Below are 15,029 nucleotides of genomic sequence, written 5' to 3'. Positions count from 1 at the left end.
ATTTCCCCCCAGATTGCCTAAGCAGCTTCTGTCTGCGTGGCTTTTCCTGCAGAAGGGCCAGTGGCTATGGGGCAGTGTGTTGGGGTGAGGTATTGAGAGGACTGCTGATTATTGAGGATCATGTATGTGAACACAGCTGTGGAGGAGAGCTCCTGGGATGCATTTGGCTGATGCTTCCTCCAGTACCCCAGAAGAGATTGCCTCTCAACTAGGGCATCTGAATTGGTTCTGACAAGCACATCCCACCCCCTCACCTCCCTCAAGCTCTTCCTAGCTTGACTCAGTGAGCTGTTTGCAACCAGCTAGCTGAACAAACTGGGAAAGTTCCTGGAAATCTGCCTGTTTATCTCGAGGCCATCATTTTCCATATAGCTGTAGATTGAACGTGTGTGTTGAAGAGGGAATTCTCTTCTGTTACTGCTCTCTATGTATTTCTTAATATTGCCTTGTTTCATTTACTTTTTGTGCTGTGGAATACCTTGTTTACCTTGGCTTGTAGCTACAGGTTTTGGGTTGTTTTTTCTTTCTTCTCCCTTTCTCCATTTCATAAATTTCACGTAAATTACCGCGAATAAACTTGTTTTTCCTGCCTGTCACTTACTGTTTGCTTTATCACTAGTTACCTCTTGATGAGCTCATATGATATTGCACAATTCTTGTTTGTTAACAATACCAAAAGGACCAAGAAGTAGATGATCATTTTCTGCCATGACTTTAGGATTTTTGTAATTTTTTTCTCAGTTGTAACCAGGTGGCTATATGGCAGTATTTCCCCACTGTTGCTCCATGTTCTTGTTCTTTCTGTAACCTCAGCAAGAACTTTTGAAGTAATCACCCAATAGATTTGTACTTTAGGATAGGAAGGGCGTTAGCAAACTGACAGTGAAATTCAGAAGCATACCAAACCACACAGAACCTAAAATAATGTAGCCTGTTGTTAACAGATCACCTTCAGGAGTGTGTACTTTATTTTTAAACAGGCAAAATGATTAACCAAACCTGTTGTTTTGGGGTTTTTTTTACATAGTGATATTCAAGACAAATAGTTTGAGCAGATAGATTTTTAGTCAGTAGACACAACAGTTGTCTGTAGTCTTACCAATTGAGGCAGATGTCTTGCTTGACTATCATTAGCATAAATAACAATGTGTATTTATGGGGCTGTGTGCTACTTAATCCAGTGCTTGTACAGACATCTGCTGCATGCTTTCCCTGTAGCAAGTTCACACTCTTATGTGTGTATAGATATGTGTATGTACATGTTTGTATAAATGTGCATCATATATATCTATCTTGACTGATAGAGAAGATAGAGCACCTGGAGTTAACTGTTAGTCACAGGATGATGCACAGGTATGGGACTTGCTTTCAGGAGAAACAAAATGGCTTAACATCAGTATGCAAATACAAATTACAGTGTGCTGAGACAAACTAGCTGGTTTGGTGTTCTCAGGCCTGTTGTTTCTAGTTCTTTGCAAAACACCTTCTGCACTGATTAGATCCACTTCACACTTTTTGTGGTTGTCCTATAAAGCCATTTAGCAGCCAGAAGCTTTTATTTTTACTACATTGTTTAAAGCAAGAGAGCTAAATAACAACAAAGTAGTTTCAGAGTAATACTTGGGTGGCTTACAAGCACAGACTACCAGCTTCAGCTGCTGCTTTCAAACTATTTAGTTGATCTTAATCCTTCAGGCTCAAGTAAGTTTCTTCATGGATTAAACAGCTGGCTTGGTATCTGCTCTGATACTTCTAATGCTTTTCTGGTGGCAAGTGTCAGCTGCCTTTCCTTTGTAGCTGTTCCACTTAGATTGCTGGTCTCTAGACTTTTATGTCTTGAGCTGGACCTATGAGACATTCTGATTTTACTGCAAGTTTGTTTAACTGTAGGCAAATTTTTTGTTCCATTTTTAAAAATGCCAGTGGGTGCCCTCATCCTGTTCCTGCTTCTGGCACAGACATTTGTGATTTTTCTGTCAAGGTTCCAGGGGAATTGATGGGGTGAGGTGGAAGATTTAGCACTGATTACCCTTAGCAGACATGGTGTGAGTCATTCTGAGGTTTGCACTTCAAGCTTGGCTGTTTGGATTTGTTGTGTAGCACTAAGTTCTCAGAAGCTGGCAGAAAAGAAGCAATCACTTCACTCTGGCTGGTGTTTCACCTCCAGCCAGCCCTCATTTCCATGAGCTGCTTCTGTGGGCTGCCTCTGATTGTGTGAAACAGGAGTTCAAGACTGACACTGGTGTCAGCTGCATCAAACTTTGTCTCTTGCCTATTAGAGCCTCTCTGGTAAGACCTACGTGGGAGCCTCAAGGGCAAGGATTTGGATTTGTTCTGCTACAGCAGCATTCCTGGGTACTGCAGCTTTCTTTCTTGTGAGGCAGCTTATGTTCATCATATTACCAAACCACATATGAGGTGGGGTGAAGACTGCCTACAGCAAGGACTGACAGCTGGAGGCTGCTCAGGGTGTATTGATGTGCTCTGAGCCTGATACCAGCTGGGTGACTGGAGCTGCTCTTCCTGGAGCAATCTTTGGAGCTCAGCTAGAGGCCTTTCCCAGAGGACTGAGCTGAAAGAGATTAGGGAAATCCTCTACAAATATTCCTTCACTTGTTTCTGCTGCTGCGTTAAGAAAGGGGGAATGCAGCTCCCCACAGGGCTGAACTACCATCGCCAACAGAACTGCATCCACATTGCCCCATAGCATCAGCATCGTTAAGTCCTGCCTTGGTCACCTTTTTGTTGTGACTGTGACTGTGTTGTGATAGCAGTTGTGACTGTGATAGCTAGAGCATAGTTTAAATCAAGTTTTGAATATGCTGAGTCTGATCTGACTGGTCAGTGGCTAAATGCTGGCAAGTAGGATTTTAGAGAGCCGTGAAAAATAGGTACTCCATGGGTACAAACCAAAAAGATTTATCAGAGAGAGTGTGGTGTGGTGGGAAGGAGCAAGCTGTGGGAAGGTATCAAAGCAATTGCCAGTTCCTTCCTCTTTCCCTCCCCTGGAAATCCTTCGCTTCACCAGGAGTATGTTGCGGTTTGGGGGTTTTGTTTGTTTATTTTGTTGTTATTTGCATGGCTGCAGTGTATGTGTTTTGGCCACATCTCTAAGTCACCACTGTCTATCGTAGTTGTGTACCAACATGTAGCTGTCAAGCCTCTGATGTTGCTGTACATACAAAGAAAGTAGTAACGTGGTGCCCAAGTCTGTGAGCCTGCAACTGATGGAATCATTCCTAATTTAAACAGATGTTTTGGGAGCAAATTCTTTTCAGTTGCTTTACCAGAAGGAGTGTGCAAGCCTGGCAGACAGAGAACTATGTGTCCTGGGAGTCTGACAAGGTCCTGGCCAGGCTCACTGTTACAGTGCAGATACTTTTACATATAGGTAAATGTAATGTCAGGGGAATTGAGGCCTGATTTAGGAGTAATTTAGGCTCATGCCTTCAAAATTACTTAGGGTACCTTGTGAGGCTGATGGCAGCTGTGTAGTAGGTCATGCTCATGATGTTGTTTGATGCCCAAGAAGGAGATTTCAGATGCAATTCCCAGGTTTTCTGGTGAACTACTGAACATCTCAAAGGCAAGTTTGGCAATGGTGCTATTGTTCATGCAGGGTGCCTTTACTTTGGGCACAGTGTTGCTGAATTCAGGCGTCAGGTCCAGTTCTTGTTTTTTTAGGAGAGTGCCTGCTACCTCTTTTGGAACCATTGGGTAAATTAAATGTTCATGATGCGAAGTGATTTTTCAAATAGTAAATCTGTAATTGTTTTTCAGACCTCAGAGTGGAAGTGTTCTGACCCTCTCCTCTTTTCTAATCTTAATAGGACTTTACAGAATCCAACCCAAGTTCCAGTGGTTGTGTCTCCTAGCAATCAGCAGCTGCATACTGTAACACTCCAGACAGTGCCTCTTACTACAGTGATAGCCAGCACAGATCCAACCTCAGCAACAACGTCCCAAAAGTTCATTTTACAAGCCATTCCTACTTCACAGCCCATGACGGTCCTTAAAGAAAACGTCATGCTACAGTCTCAGAAGCCAGTCTCACCTCCTTCCTCAATCATGCTGAGCCCAGCACAAGTTCAGCAGGTGATCACCAGCAGCGTGCAGACAGTTTGCAATGGGACAGTCAACATGGCTTCATCTCCATCCTTCAGTGCTACCACCCCTGTGGTAACATTCTCACCCAGCAACTCACAGGTAGCTCATCCCTCCGGCACGGTGATCACTTCGGTTATTAAAGCACCAGAAACAAAGCAGAGCGACGTACAAGAGGCAATGAAAGAAGATGACAGTGACAAAGCAGGTGATACTGAGCAGTTGGAGCAGAGATTCCAGCAGCAACAGTTTGTGATGGTGGTGTCCAGTTCAAATGCTTTCCCATCTGACATGCAAGTGAAGCAAGAAAATGAGCCATTGGAGCCCAGTTCATATGAGTAAATTCTTAAAACAAGCAAACAAACAAAAGACCCTGTGGATGATTATTTTCATAAATGTGATGGGACCTCTCAGTTATGTATATATATGATTTGATTCTAAAGCAAGATGTTGCAAAGCTCCTTAATTTCTGCAGTTAATTGTTAGAATTCATGCTTTAGAATGGATTTTGATTTTCTGTTAATTGCTAAATGTCATCATATAAATAAAATGACATATTACTCATGTTTCAAAATACAGGCATGAAGGAACATGCTCTTTACGCTATGAAGACTTTCTCCTGAGGTTATTGGCCAAAGTTTCAGTCTTCTTTCTTATTGTATGTTTTCAGTCTGCTGCCGATTTACATTGCAGTAACATTACTATAACCTTTTCTGTTTAATCCCTACATGTATCACTTAACTTCCAAAGCAACAGTTACTTTTAGTGGGACATTTTTTTTCATTCCATGTGCATGAATTTTTATGACCGACTGTCTGTTCCATACTGGTATATTACACCAGTTTTAGACTTTGATAACCAGGTATCCTCTTGCATTTTTTGCAGCACAAGCTCTTGTGTGTGCAAAATTGACTATACACTCCTATTGAGAGTATATGAAACATTTATTCCAGTAATGGACAACACCATGTCTCTATTTTATACGGGAACATCAGATATATTTAATTACAGAAGCTAACGGCATCACTACAGGTGCAAACGTTTCATGCCATTTTGTGACTATGAAGCTTAACAGTCTTGCTTTCTACTTCAGATTATTTTGTAAGAGGGGGAAAGAAATTAAATATATACAATTTATACAGGTATTTGGAGATTATTACTGCTAAGAGTTTTTTGGTTTTTTTTTTTGATTGTAAATAATGTACATTCAATGTCACAGGGAGGTTTTTTCAGCTAATTTGTTTCCATACAAATATTTGATAGATGCAAATAAGATCATTATGTTTAGAGGTCTAATGTTATATGTATTCATATTACAGAGTGAATTTGTATTTAAAGACAAATTTTTAAATGATGGAGCCCTCTGAACCTTGGGTCCTTGCCTTTTGTATTTTTAATTGGTTTATTATGAAAATAAATCAAGTGGAAAAATATTTTTCCGTATTTACTCTGCAATGGTTTACATTATTATGTTTTTTCAACCATTATAAATAACCAAACTACACTGAGAAATGGGGCAGCATGATTAATCAGTGTGGGTCTGTGGTGGGAGAGGTTTTAAACTGACAGAAGGTAGATTTTGATTAGACATTAAGGAAGAAGCTCTTACCTGCGAGGGTGGTGAGACACTGCACAGGTTGCCCAGAGAAGCTGTGGCTGCCCCATTCCTGGCAGTGTTCAAGGCCAGGCTGAACAGGGCTTGGAGCAGCCTGGTCTAGTGGAAGGTGTTTGTAGTTTCTCGCTACTCGTGTGGTGAGGGACGGAAGCACTAGTTCCCTCCGAACTAGGGCTGAGACATACAGCATTCACGGAATGCGGGTCATCAACGATTTATTGCGCAGTTAGAATTCCTTATATTTGCGGCCTAAGCACCTCCCTAGAGTCAGCTGGTTCCTGTCCCTCCTGACAACTTCCCATCTGTGCACCAATCCCTACAGTGTCCATGCCCGTGGCAGGGGGTTAGAACTGGATGAGCTTTAAGGACTCTTCCGACCCAAACCATTCTGTGATTCTATGATTAAATTAATCTAGGAGTTTTATTGATAGGGTGATAAAAAATTAAAGATAAGCTTAAAGGTACTAGAAAAACTAATGGGAGTAGAACTGTGGCGGAGATAGTTCGGCCTAGTTGAATAGAACTTTACAGATTGTATCGAACAAGCAGCTCTCTGCTCTACCTGCCTGGTTTAATTCAGTGTTTCATCGCTCTGACTCCCATGCAGTCATTCTTCCACCTTGCAGATCCAGCATTTCCATTTCAGGAAGACTGGCCGTACCCAAACCAGAGCAACTGCTGCCAGCTGACCAGGGCCTGTTTGTCCAGCAGCTCCCTGCAGCTGGGCAGTGCTGGAAATACTGCTAGGAATAAGGGTAAGCGATGTAGAAGTATTACCTAGTGCAGTCCTCATCCTGAAGGCTGTTCCAGATTGATGAAAACATTAGAGAGAGAGGCTGGGGCTTTAAACCTGACTAAAATAGGGACTTCTTCCTGTAGAACAAGTATTTCATAATACTCGGAAACCTGAAGTGATAACGCTTGACTGGCATTGGTGTTTTGTTCTGCTGATTTACTGGAAACATGAAAATAAAATAGCACTGTAAGGTTACAGCTTTGCCAACAAAACTTCTTGCCATAGCTGCAACTATTACAAAGAGAAAATGGTTTGTTTATGCTTCATTTATGGCAGTTGGCTAAGAGGAGAAGATCTCCAGCAGACAGTGACGTGTCTCCCGCAGCAGTGTTGTGTAAGGAACAGTAAATGAGAATCACTCCCTGATCGTGTCCTTAAGGCTCCAGCCTAACAGCTGGGTGCATCTGTACTTTTGGCTCTCCTTAGTACAGCAGCCTGGTCTAGTGGGGGTTGTCCCTGCCCAGGGCAGGGGTGTTGAAACTGGATGAACTTTAATATCCCTTCTAACCCAAACCATTCTGTGATTCTGTGACAAAGGAAGGGAGAAGCTGGAGTGAATCATAGATCAGGGCTCACACTTGGAGTTTGAGCAACTCTTCCCCTCCCACAGCTGCCTGTGTGCCTGTGGCAGCAGCCAAACAAAGCACAGAACGGTGCTGACTCAGAAAGAAAAAATTGAGTCTGCTGTGCTTTCCTGCGTGCGTGTGAGGCTGCAGGGCAGAAAAGGGACCTTTTTTTACGGAGGTGTTTCATGGAAGGGAACACAGGGAGGAGGAAGTTGTGATAGGACAGGGGGGATGGCTTTAAACTGAAAGAGGGGAGATTTTGGTTAGACACTAGGGAGAAATTCTTCCCTGCGAGGGTGGTGAGGCACTGGCACAGGTTGCCCAGAGAAGCTGTGGCTGCCCCATCTGTGGCACCGTTCAAGGCTAGGCTGGCCGAGGTTTGGAGCAACCCGATCTAGTGGAAGGTGTTCCTGCTCACGGCAGGGGGTTGGAACTGGGTGGGGTTTAAGGTCCCTTCCAACCCAAACCATTCTACGAGGTCATGAAGGGGGGAGTCAGCGGCGCCGCGGCCTGCAAAGCTCGCCGACAGCCAGCGGCGGGTGCCGGCACCCTCCAGGCTGGGGCGGGAAGCGGTACCTAAGCTTCCGACCAGCCCGGTGCCTCGGGAGTGGGCCGGCCCCGCACCGCGGCCACGATCGCCTCAGCTTCACCCCTGTTCCCCTTAGGCTCGCACCCCAAATGGCGCCCGCTCTTTTCTCTCCCGTGTATGCTTAGACTCCGTCTGGGAAGCCCTGCCCGCGATCCGGGAAACTTCAGCACGGCAGCAATCGCCACAGACCCACCACGGCGGTCGGAAGAGGCGGGCAGGAAGCTTGGTGACGAACGGAAACCAGTTGCGCCGGCAGCCATGGCTGCCCCGCCTCACCAGTGAGGCGCGGGAGGAGCTTGCGGCGCCGGCTCGCCCCTCTGCATCCCGGCAGGCCCTGCGCAGCTGCGGCCTTGGGGCTCGGTGTGCGGTGCCTCAGCGGCTCCAGAAGTTTCCTGGGGGCGGCGGGTGGCATGGCGGCTGCGGCAGCGGCTCCGGCTCCTGCTCGGTGAGCCTCTCACCCGGCCCGGCCTCACCGCCTCGCGGCCCTCTCGCCCGCCCTCTTACGCCGTTGTGTTTCCTCGGCAGGTTCTCGGACAGGGACATCGACCGGGACCCGGGGGCCGCGGCGCAGGTGAGGGCCGTGTGGGCGGGCGGCGGCTCGGAAGCGGTGTGGGGGGACACAAGGCACAGGCCTCGGGTGGTTGAGGGTTGCCGAGCCGTCGGTGCTGTGGGGCTGGAGGCAGCCGGAGCTTGCAGCGTGCCCGGAGCGAGGAGAGCCCTGAAGCGTCGTGCGGTCGGTTCCATTGGTGCGAGCTGGGGACTCGCCGAGCCTCCCCTGGAACCGCTCATGTGTAAGGACTGGCTTCGGAGGGGTTCAGCGCAGTTGACAGAGCACTGGTGCTACTTGTGCTGTAGAGAGGGAAAACCCCCCACAAACGAACCAACTTTGGTATAGGTACATGGTAGTTCAGATAACTAATTTGCGATTTGTAGTTAAAAAAGCTCCAGTCTTATTAGAGACGTTTATTCAGGCTTTACTAGTTCTTTATTCTGCCCGATCTATTTTTTTTCCACTTCCTGTATTTTGTGGGGACCGGAACTGTGTTTTATTTCATCTCAACATAAAAAATAAACTTCTACAGTAAGAATAGTCCTTCAGTGGAACAACCTCCCCATGGATGCGGTGGAGCCCACATCACTGGGGGTTTCAAGGCACGACTGGATGGGGTGCTAGATGATGTCACTCTCCCACGAAGACTTGGACAGGATGATCTTCCAGGACCGCTTCCAACCTGGGCTGTCCTATGATCCTATGCTTGTACCTGCTAACATGTATTAATGTGCTTTCAAAGGTTATTTTTAACTAAAACAAAGAAGACAGAAGTGAAGGGTGGATAAGTGTTTCTATTTAACATACTTGGAAGGGGTGAGGATACAAATAGTTCTGCTTGGATGGAGTAGGTGGCAGAAGCATAAGATGATAATTATCATTCTCATAACGAAAATGGTAAAGCTAAACCTTACAATGCTTTTGGGATTTGGACTGTAGCTTGTAAAAGTTTTTCAGAAGAGAAATGGCATCTAAAAAGCAATTTGGAATAAGCGAATATATTTGGTACAATAAAACAAATTTAAGGTCCAAAAAAAAAGTAATTTTCTCATTGTAGAGAGGGAAAACTCACCACCAAACACAAAAATCCCCAACATCAAAAGGTCTTTGGAAGTATTAACAAATCCTATTAAAATATGCATTTGGGTTTGGGTTTTTTTTTGCATTTACATAGTTGCTTTGCTTTTCTAATGTATATTTCAGGGCATTGTACGTTCACTTCAGAACAATAACACGTTGTAAAAGCATTATTAAGTATCTGATACAATAATACTGGTGTCACCTGTGTAGCCTTTTTTTTAAAGTACTGAGTTGAGTAGCCAGACTTCTTGACAATCTCTGAACCTGTGAGTGCCGTAGTTCAGAGTAGAGTTTAGCTGACTTGAAAGCTTTGATCTACAGGTAGTGTACCACGTTTGTTTGATCTTAGGTGTGGTCTTCTAGGTCATGTACTTAATATTTCTAACCTGGGACATGATACCATATAAATGGGGCTGTGTAATGCTTCCACATCCGACTAGACCTGTGCCCACTTGGCATGGCATTTCTGCACTGTGTCCTCAGGACTTTTTATTCCTTGTAACTTCTGGGTGCATGCTTTGGCTTTCTGCAGCTGCATCTGATCCTGAATCACAGGGTAGTTGAGGTGGGAAGGGACCACTGGGGGTCATCTAGTCCAACCTCTGCTTCTCAGGCAAGGTCACCTAGAGCACATGGCTCAGGAATGTGTCCAGGTGGCTTCTGAGTATCTCCAGAGAAGGAGACTCCGCAACCTCTCTGGGCAACCTGTGCCAACACTTAGTCACCCTCACAGTAAACTTATTTCTCATGTTCAGGTGGAACTTCCAGTTTTTGAGTTTATATCCATTGCCTTTTGTCCTGGCACCACAAAGAAGAGTCTGGCCGCATTCTCTTGACACCTTCTCTTCAGATTATCTACATGCATTGATCAGACAACTCTCTTCCCCCCCTCCCTGAGCCTTCTGTTCTCTAGGCTGGACAGGCCCAGCTCCCACAGCCCTTCCTCGTAGGAGAGATGCTCCAGTCCCTTTATTATTCTAGTAGCCCTTCACTGGCCTTGCTCAAGGAGCTCCATGTTTCTCTTTCACTGGGGAGCCCAGAACTGGACAGAGCACTCCAGATGAGGCCCTGCAAGGGCTGAGTAGAGAGGGAGTACTACCTCCCTCAACCTGCTGGCAGCACTCTTCTTAACACAGCCCAAGATATCATTGGCCTTCTTGGCCACAAGGGCACATGGCTGGCTCATGGACAGTTGATGTCCACCAGGACCCCAGGTCCTTCTCTGCAAAGCTGCCTTCCAGCAGGTCAGCCCCCAGCTTGTACTGGTGCACGGGGCTATTCCTGCCAACGTGCTAAACCCCATACTTGCTTGTGTTGAATTTCAAAAGGTTCCTCTGCCCATGTCTTCAGCCTCTCTAGATCCTTCTGGATGGCAGCACAGCATTCTGGGGTGCTGGCCGCTCTTTTCAGTTTTGTATCCTCAGCAAACTTGCCGAGGGTACCCTCTATCCCTTCAACCAAGTCATTCATGAATTAGTTAATACTGGACCCAGTATTGATGCTTGGGGACACCACTAGTTGCAGGTCTACAACTAGACTGTGGCACTGGTCACAACCCTCATCATCTGTCTTTAAATGCTGTCTGATAAAGTTGTGAACTTTTCAATGACTTGTTATTTTATGTTGAAAAGATAAGTTACTGTGGGGACACCAAAAGCACCTTTTAATTCATACAAATTTGCCATTAGCATGAAGGGACCTGAAATTTCCCAGCATATTTAGAAATAGATTTGCAACTTGGTTGCATGGTAAGGGCCTTTAGAGTCAAAATATGTAGAAAACACTTGAATGTTTGTGAGGACGAGGTCTAAGCTTTCTCTAAGTAACTGTTGCTAATGTGCATAATCTGGAGTTCCTGGTGCTACTTGAGTAGCACCAGCTACTTGGCTGGCTTCTCAGATAGCTGTGTAAGGAGTAACTTCAGCATGTGTGTGTCTGAATTAGATATGCTGATGTGCTGGTTAAAAAACTCAAACCCAAACAACAGAGAGCTGAGTTTCACACTGTTGAAAATGCTTGGGTTTGGTTTGCTTTGCTTTGCTTTCCTGGGGTGAGGGCTGGTGGTATAGTTGTGTCTGCTGGTTCTAATCAGTACTTCTGTCATCAGTGTAAATCACAGGGAATAATGTTTGGAGCGAGAGGTGACCTGACACAGAAGTAACTCTGCTTGTGAAGTGCCTGTAAAGTTCAGTGTCAGAGTTGGACCCCACTTTTTTTTGAGGGTCAAAAGCTGTACTTCATCTCTCAGGACAGCATGAACCCATTTTAATAAGCATGTTACCTTGTATCTCTCCCCTGTGGAATACTCAATATTTCCATGGCCATGGATGGAGGCCATGAATATTTCCAGAATGAAGACTGCTTTTGACTTTAAATCTTAGGGGGGCATTGGTACAATTGGATCAAGTTACAGTTGCGTGCTGCCTGCCACTTTCTTCAGAGACCCACCAGCCATATATTAGAAGACCAGACTTAAATGCTGTACCTAGAGGTAGATTTGTATATCTTAAACTGATAAGAACTTGTGCTACTGCTGAAAGAAGCTCTTCTGGCCATTTTAACTCCTACTTGACATAAACATTGTATGTGACACCTATGAAATAGAACAAGACACTGATACCTATTAAAAAGTCCTTCTGTTCCATTTTCTCTGGCGTGGTGGGACAGTTTTTACAACATTTTACTAACATTTTTGCAGGTTTAAAGCCTGTATTTTAGCTACATTCATACTTACTAGATTCTGACTAGAAGTCTGAGAAGAAGTCAACTTAGCAAACAGTTACTGTACTGTAGCTGTGTACTGTGGTGGCTTTGGAAGACTTACTGTCTTCTAGCAAAGAGAATTTCTTTCACTAATAAGGAGAATATTGGAGATGCTTTTTCCAGGTGTATGCATTGTATCACTGTGCTTTTATTCTGTTGTGCAAAAGTCGTAAGTTTTATAATACAGTTATTTTGGTCTGTATACCCAGTGATTTCTCTAACAATGGACTACTTTATGCTTATTTCCATTATGCAACAATGTTTCCTGTTAGCCCTGTGCCCTATAAGGCTTTTGTTCTCCGACTTTTGTGTTCATCATAAATCAGAACAACCTCTTATGCTCAGTAATATCATGTAGTGTGGTTTTTCATCACGTGTTACAATGCTTTGAGCATGTTTTCCCCACACGAGTGTTTTGACATACTGTGTGTTGACTGCCAAATTCCTAATACTGCAGTGTTTCCTCAGATCCAGCAGACCTGTGTACAAGTATGCTGAGAATTGTAGGAAGGTCTTTGGAATATTGAGGATCACCTGTGCATTAGAATTCATGTTTAAGGCATTTGAAAGTCCTGTTTCCTTCTCAGTAAGAAACAGGCTCCTTGAGTTTGTTATAACTGGCAGGTTCCTTGTACTTCACACTCTGATGGTTAAGCTTTGCAGGTGAGAACTGAGAAACAGGTAAACAGTCATGCCGGTTAGTTTATTTTCTTCTGAAATGTCTCTTAGTTGACAGAGTTTGGAACTGTGTTTTTATGCGGACTTCCAAGGTGCTATTTCATGGGAGTTTTATGTGTTTTTGCAGGAACTGACAACAGCTCTGGAAAAGAATCCAGATGATGCCGAATATTATTGTCAGCGAGCTTATGCTCATATTCTCCTACAGAACTATGCTGGTAACATCTTCAGACACCACTGAGAATCCTCTTTCAAGTGTATTATAACACTTTCTTTACAGAAGACATCTTCAATCTGAAGCCAAATAAGAGAAAGTGTTTTCTGTAATGTAATATGCTGCTTTTCCAGTTAGTGTATAGTTTTGTCATTGTCTTTGTCTTTGATTCCTTTGCTTCTGTAACACTTCCAGTGAATTGGGTACTCTGCAATTCCAGCTGCCCATTTGATTTTAGCCTAGTATTTTATTGGTAGCATCTTTTTAAGAAGGCTTCTTAGGCAGGTTTTAAGCTTTATGTTGTAATCATCTTCCATCCTTATGTTTTTGGTAGAGACTGAATCATATCATGGTGTGAATGTGATAAGTGAATAATGCCTGGGAAAAAGTTTAACTGAATTACTGAAGATTTGGTTTATTTTTTTCTTTCCAGTAAAAACCAGATTCACACTTCGGATTTAAGTAGAGGATTTGACTAAATTTAAGTCATGCTGCATCTTAATGTAGAGCTCTGCAGCTGACTGAGGGGTTCATCTGTAGCAGTTGTGACTAGATTTAGACACTGTGATTTGTGTACAAGCTAAGAAAGCTAACATAGTACACCTTAAAACATTTTCATTACTAAAGGGCTCACAGTTCGCTGCTTTTTATAATATGTTATTATGTTCGTCACCTTAAAACTGACTTCCAACAGATGCAGTTGCAGATGCAAAGAAGTCCCTAGAACTCAACCCCAAAAATGCTGTAGCACTCCTTAGAAAAGGGTATGTATCATATGTTGTACTTTGTGAATATCATGATGCTCTGTAGGGCAATAGTATTTGGATTGTGGCTCTGTACAAGCTTTTTGCAGTACAATGAATAAATTTAATGCCATACTACTTGTAACCCATTCGTAATAAAGCTGTTGTTGTAAGAAGCACTTTAGTTTAGGGTGATTGTCTTAACATCCTAGCCATTTTAAAAACACACCTTTTGGGTGATTTAAACCCTTACATGTGAATTTTAAGCAATATAGTGTGTGAACTAAGGATGTTGTGACCTTCAGAATGTGGCATTAACTGAAAAGTAATCAGCTGTGGTTTTCTTTGTTCATGGCAGGTTAGGTGACTATCATATCAAAAACTATGCATCTGCTTTAGAGTCCTTCAGAGAGGGACAGAGGTTGGACAGTAAGTATTAAAATGTCTTGTGTGCACAGTACTTCTTTGCTGATGAGAGCAATGTGTTTGTTGAAAGTGAAGACCAAGGGTGATTTTTTTTAACTATTATTTTTTTTTTAAAGGCTAATAAATTAGATGCCTGACTTCAGATGTCTGGCATTTGGGAAGGCTGTCAAATCACTGCAGAGAAGTGTAAAACTGCTTAAAACGCATGCCAAAGTTCTTAGTTGGGTTTGTGAGTCTTGGTTTGGTTTGTTTTCTATAAAATGAAGTGTTTTCCTGCTTCTTGGAGGTCTTGCAAATGAATGGTGGCAATAGTGTGGCACTAAATACCATGGGAAACTTCCTGAACAGAGCAGGCTTCTTATACATAGCTGAAATTTCTTTCTTCTTAAACCATTTGATAGACCAGTCTTTAGAAAGAACATGCAACTTGATGGGTATTCAGACTGACAGAATGGATTTTTACCTCACATTGCATATCAGTTAATTACAGAAGCATGTTTATTATATCTGGGTTTTTTTTTGACGTGTTGGCCTCCCAGCTGGACTTGGGCACTTTATAGGTTTGGGAGAAATAGAGCTTTTTAAAAACCTGACTTTATTCTAGAAGCAGGAAAGGAGTAGTTTAGTACAGAAAGCTTGGTAGAAGACACAGGGAAGCATAAACCAAAGCAGAGTTGCAAGGTGATTGTGACTCCTTTATTTTCCCTCCTATCTCCCATTTTAAGTAAAACCTTCTTCTCATTCCTTTCCTTCTGTTCTCAACAGCATAAGGAAATGGTAAGAAAAGCACCTTGAAAGGTTACACAGAGCAAAGTGCACTAGCCTGATAAGTGTTGTCATGATCTCAGGTCTTTCTAGTATGTTGTCTTATTTGTGACGGTGGCTGGGACCTGAAGGTTTAGCAA

At 43.6% G+C, this 15,029-nt stretch overlaps 2 protein-coding genes across 7 annotated transcripts in view; both read left to right on the top strand.

Annotated features, from left to right (window-relative positions):
• ELF1 (E74 like ETS transcription factor 1) overlaps positions 1–5,547 on the top strand; it is an 87,513-nt gene extending 81,966 nt beyond the window's left edge. For all 5 annotated transcript variants that reach the window (XM_080612376.1, XM_080612375.1, XM_080612379.1 and 2 more), the window contains exon 9: positions 3,831–5,547. In XM_080612376.1, coding sequence (XP_080468502.1) covers positions 3,831–4,446 — 616 coding nt within the window. In that variant the 3' untranslated portion in view covers positions 4,447–5,547. The remainder of the gene's footprint in view (positions 1–3,830) is intronic.
• A 2,064-nt stretch (positions 5,548–7,611) lies between these two features.
• SUGT1 (SGT1 homolog, MIS12 kinetochore complex assembly cochaperone) overlaps positions 7,612–15,029 on the top strand; it is a 28,318-nt gene continuing 20,900 nt past the window's right edge. Inside the window, exons 1-5 of one of the 2 annotated variants that reach the window (XM_080612360.1) lie at positions 7,612–8,115; positions 8,196–8,241; positions 12,869–12,959; positions 13,650–13,719; positions 14,057–14,127. In XM_080612360.1, the coding sequence (XP_080468486.1) occupies positions 8,081–8,115; positions 8,196–8,241; positions 12,869–12,959; positions 13,650–13,719; positions 14,057–14,127 (313 nt within the window). In that variant the 5' untranslated portion in view covers positions 7,612–8,080. The remainder of the gene's footprint in view (positions 8,116–8,195; positions 8,242–12,868; positions 12,960–13,649; positions 13,720–14,056; positions 14,128–15,029) is intronic. The other variant, XM_080612359.1, reaches the window with a different exon arrangement.

The sequence above is a fragment of the Psittacula echo genome (genome assembly GCF_963264785.1).
Source record: "Psittacula echo genome assembly, chromosome: 3".
In the NCBI taxonomy this organism is placed as follows: Eukaryota; Metazoa; Chordata; class Aves; order Psittaciformes; family Psittacidae; genus Psittacula; species Psittacula echo.
This window is presented reverse-complemented; position numbering and strand designations above follow the sequence as displayed.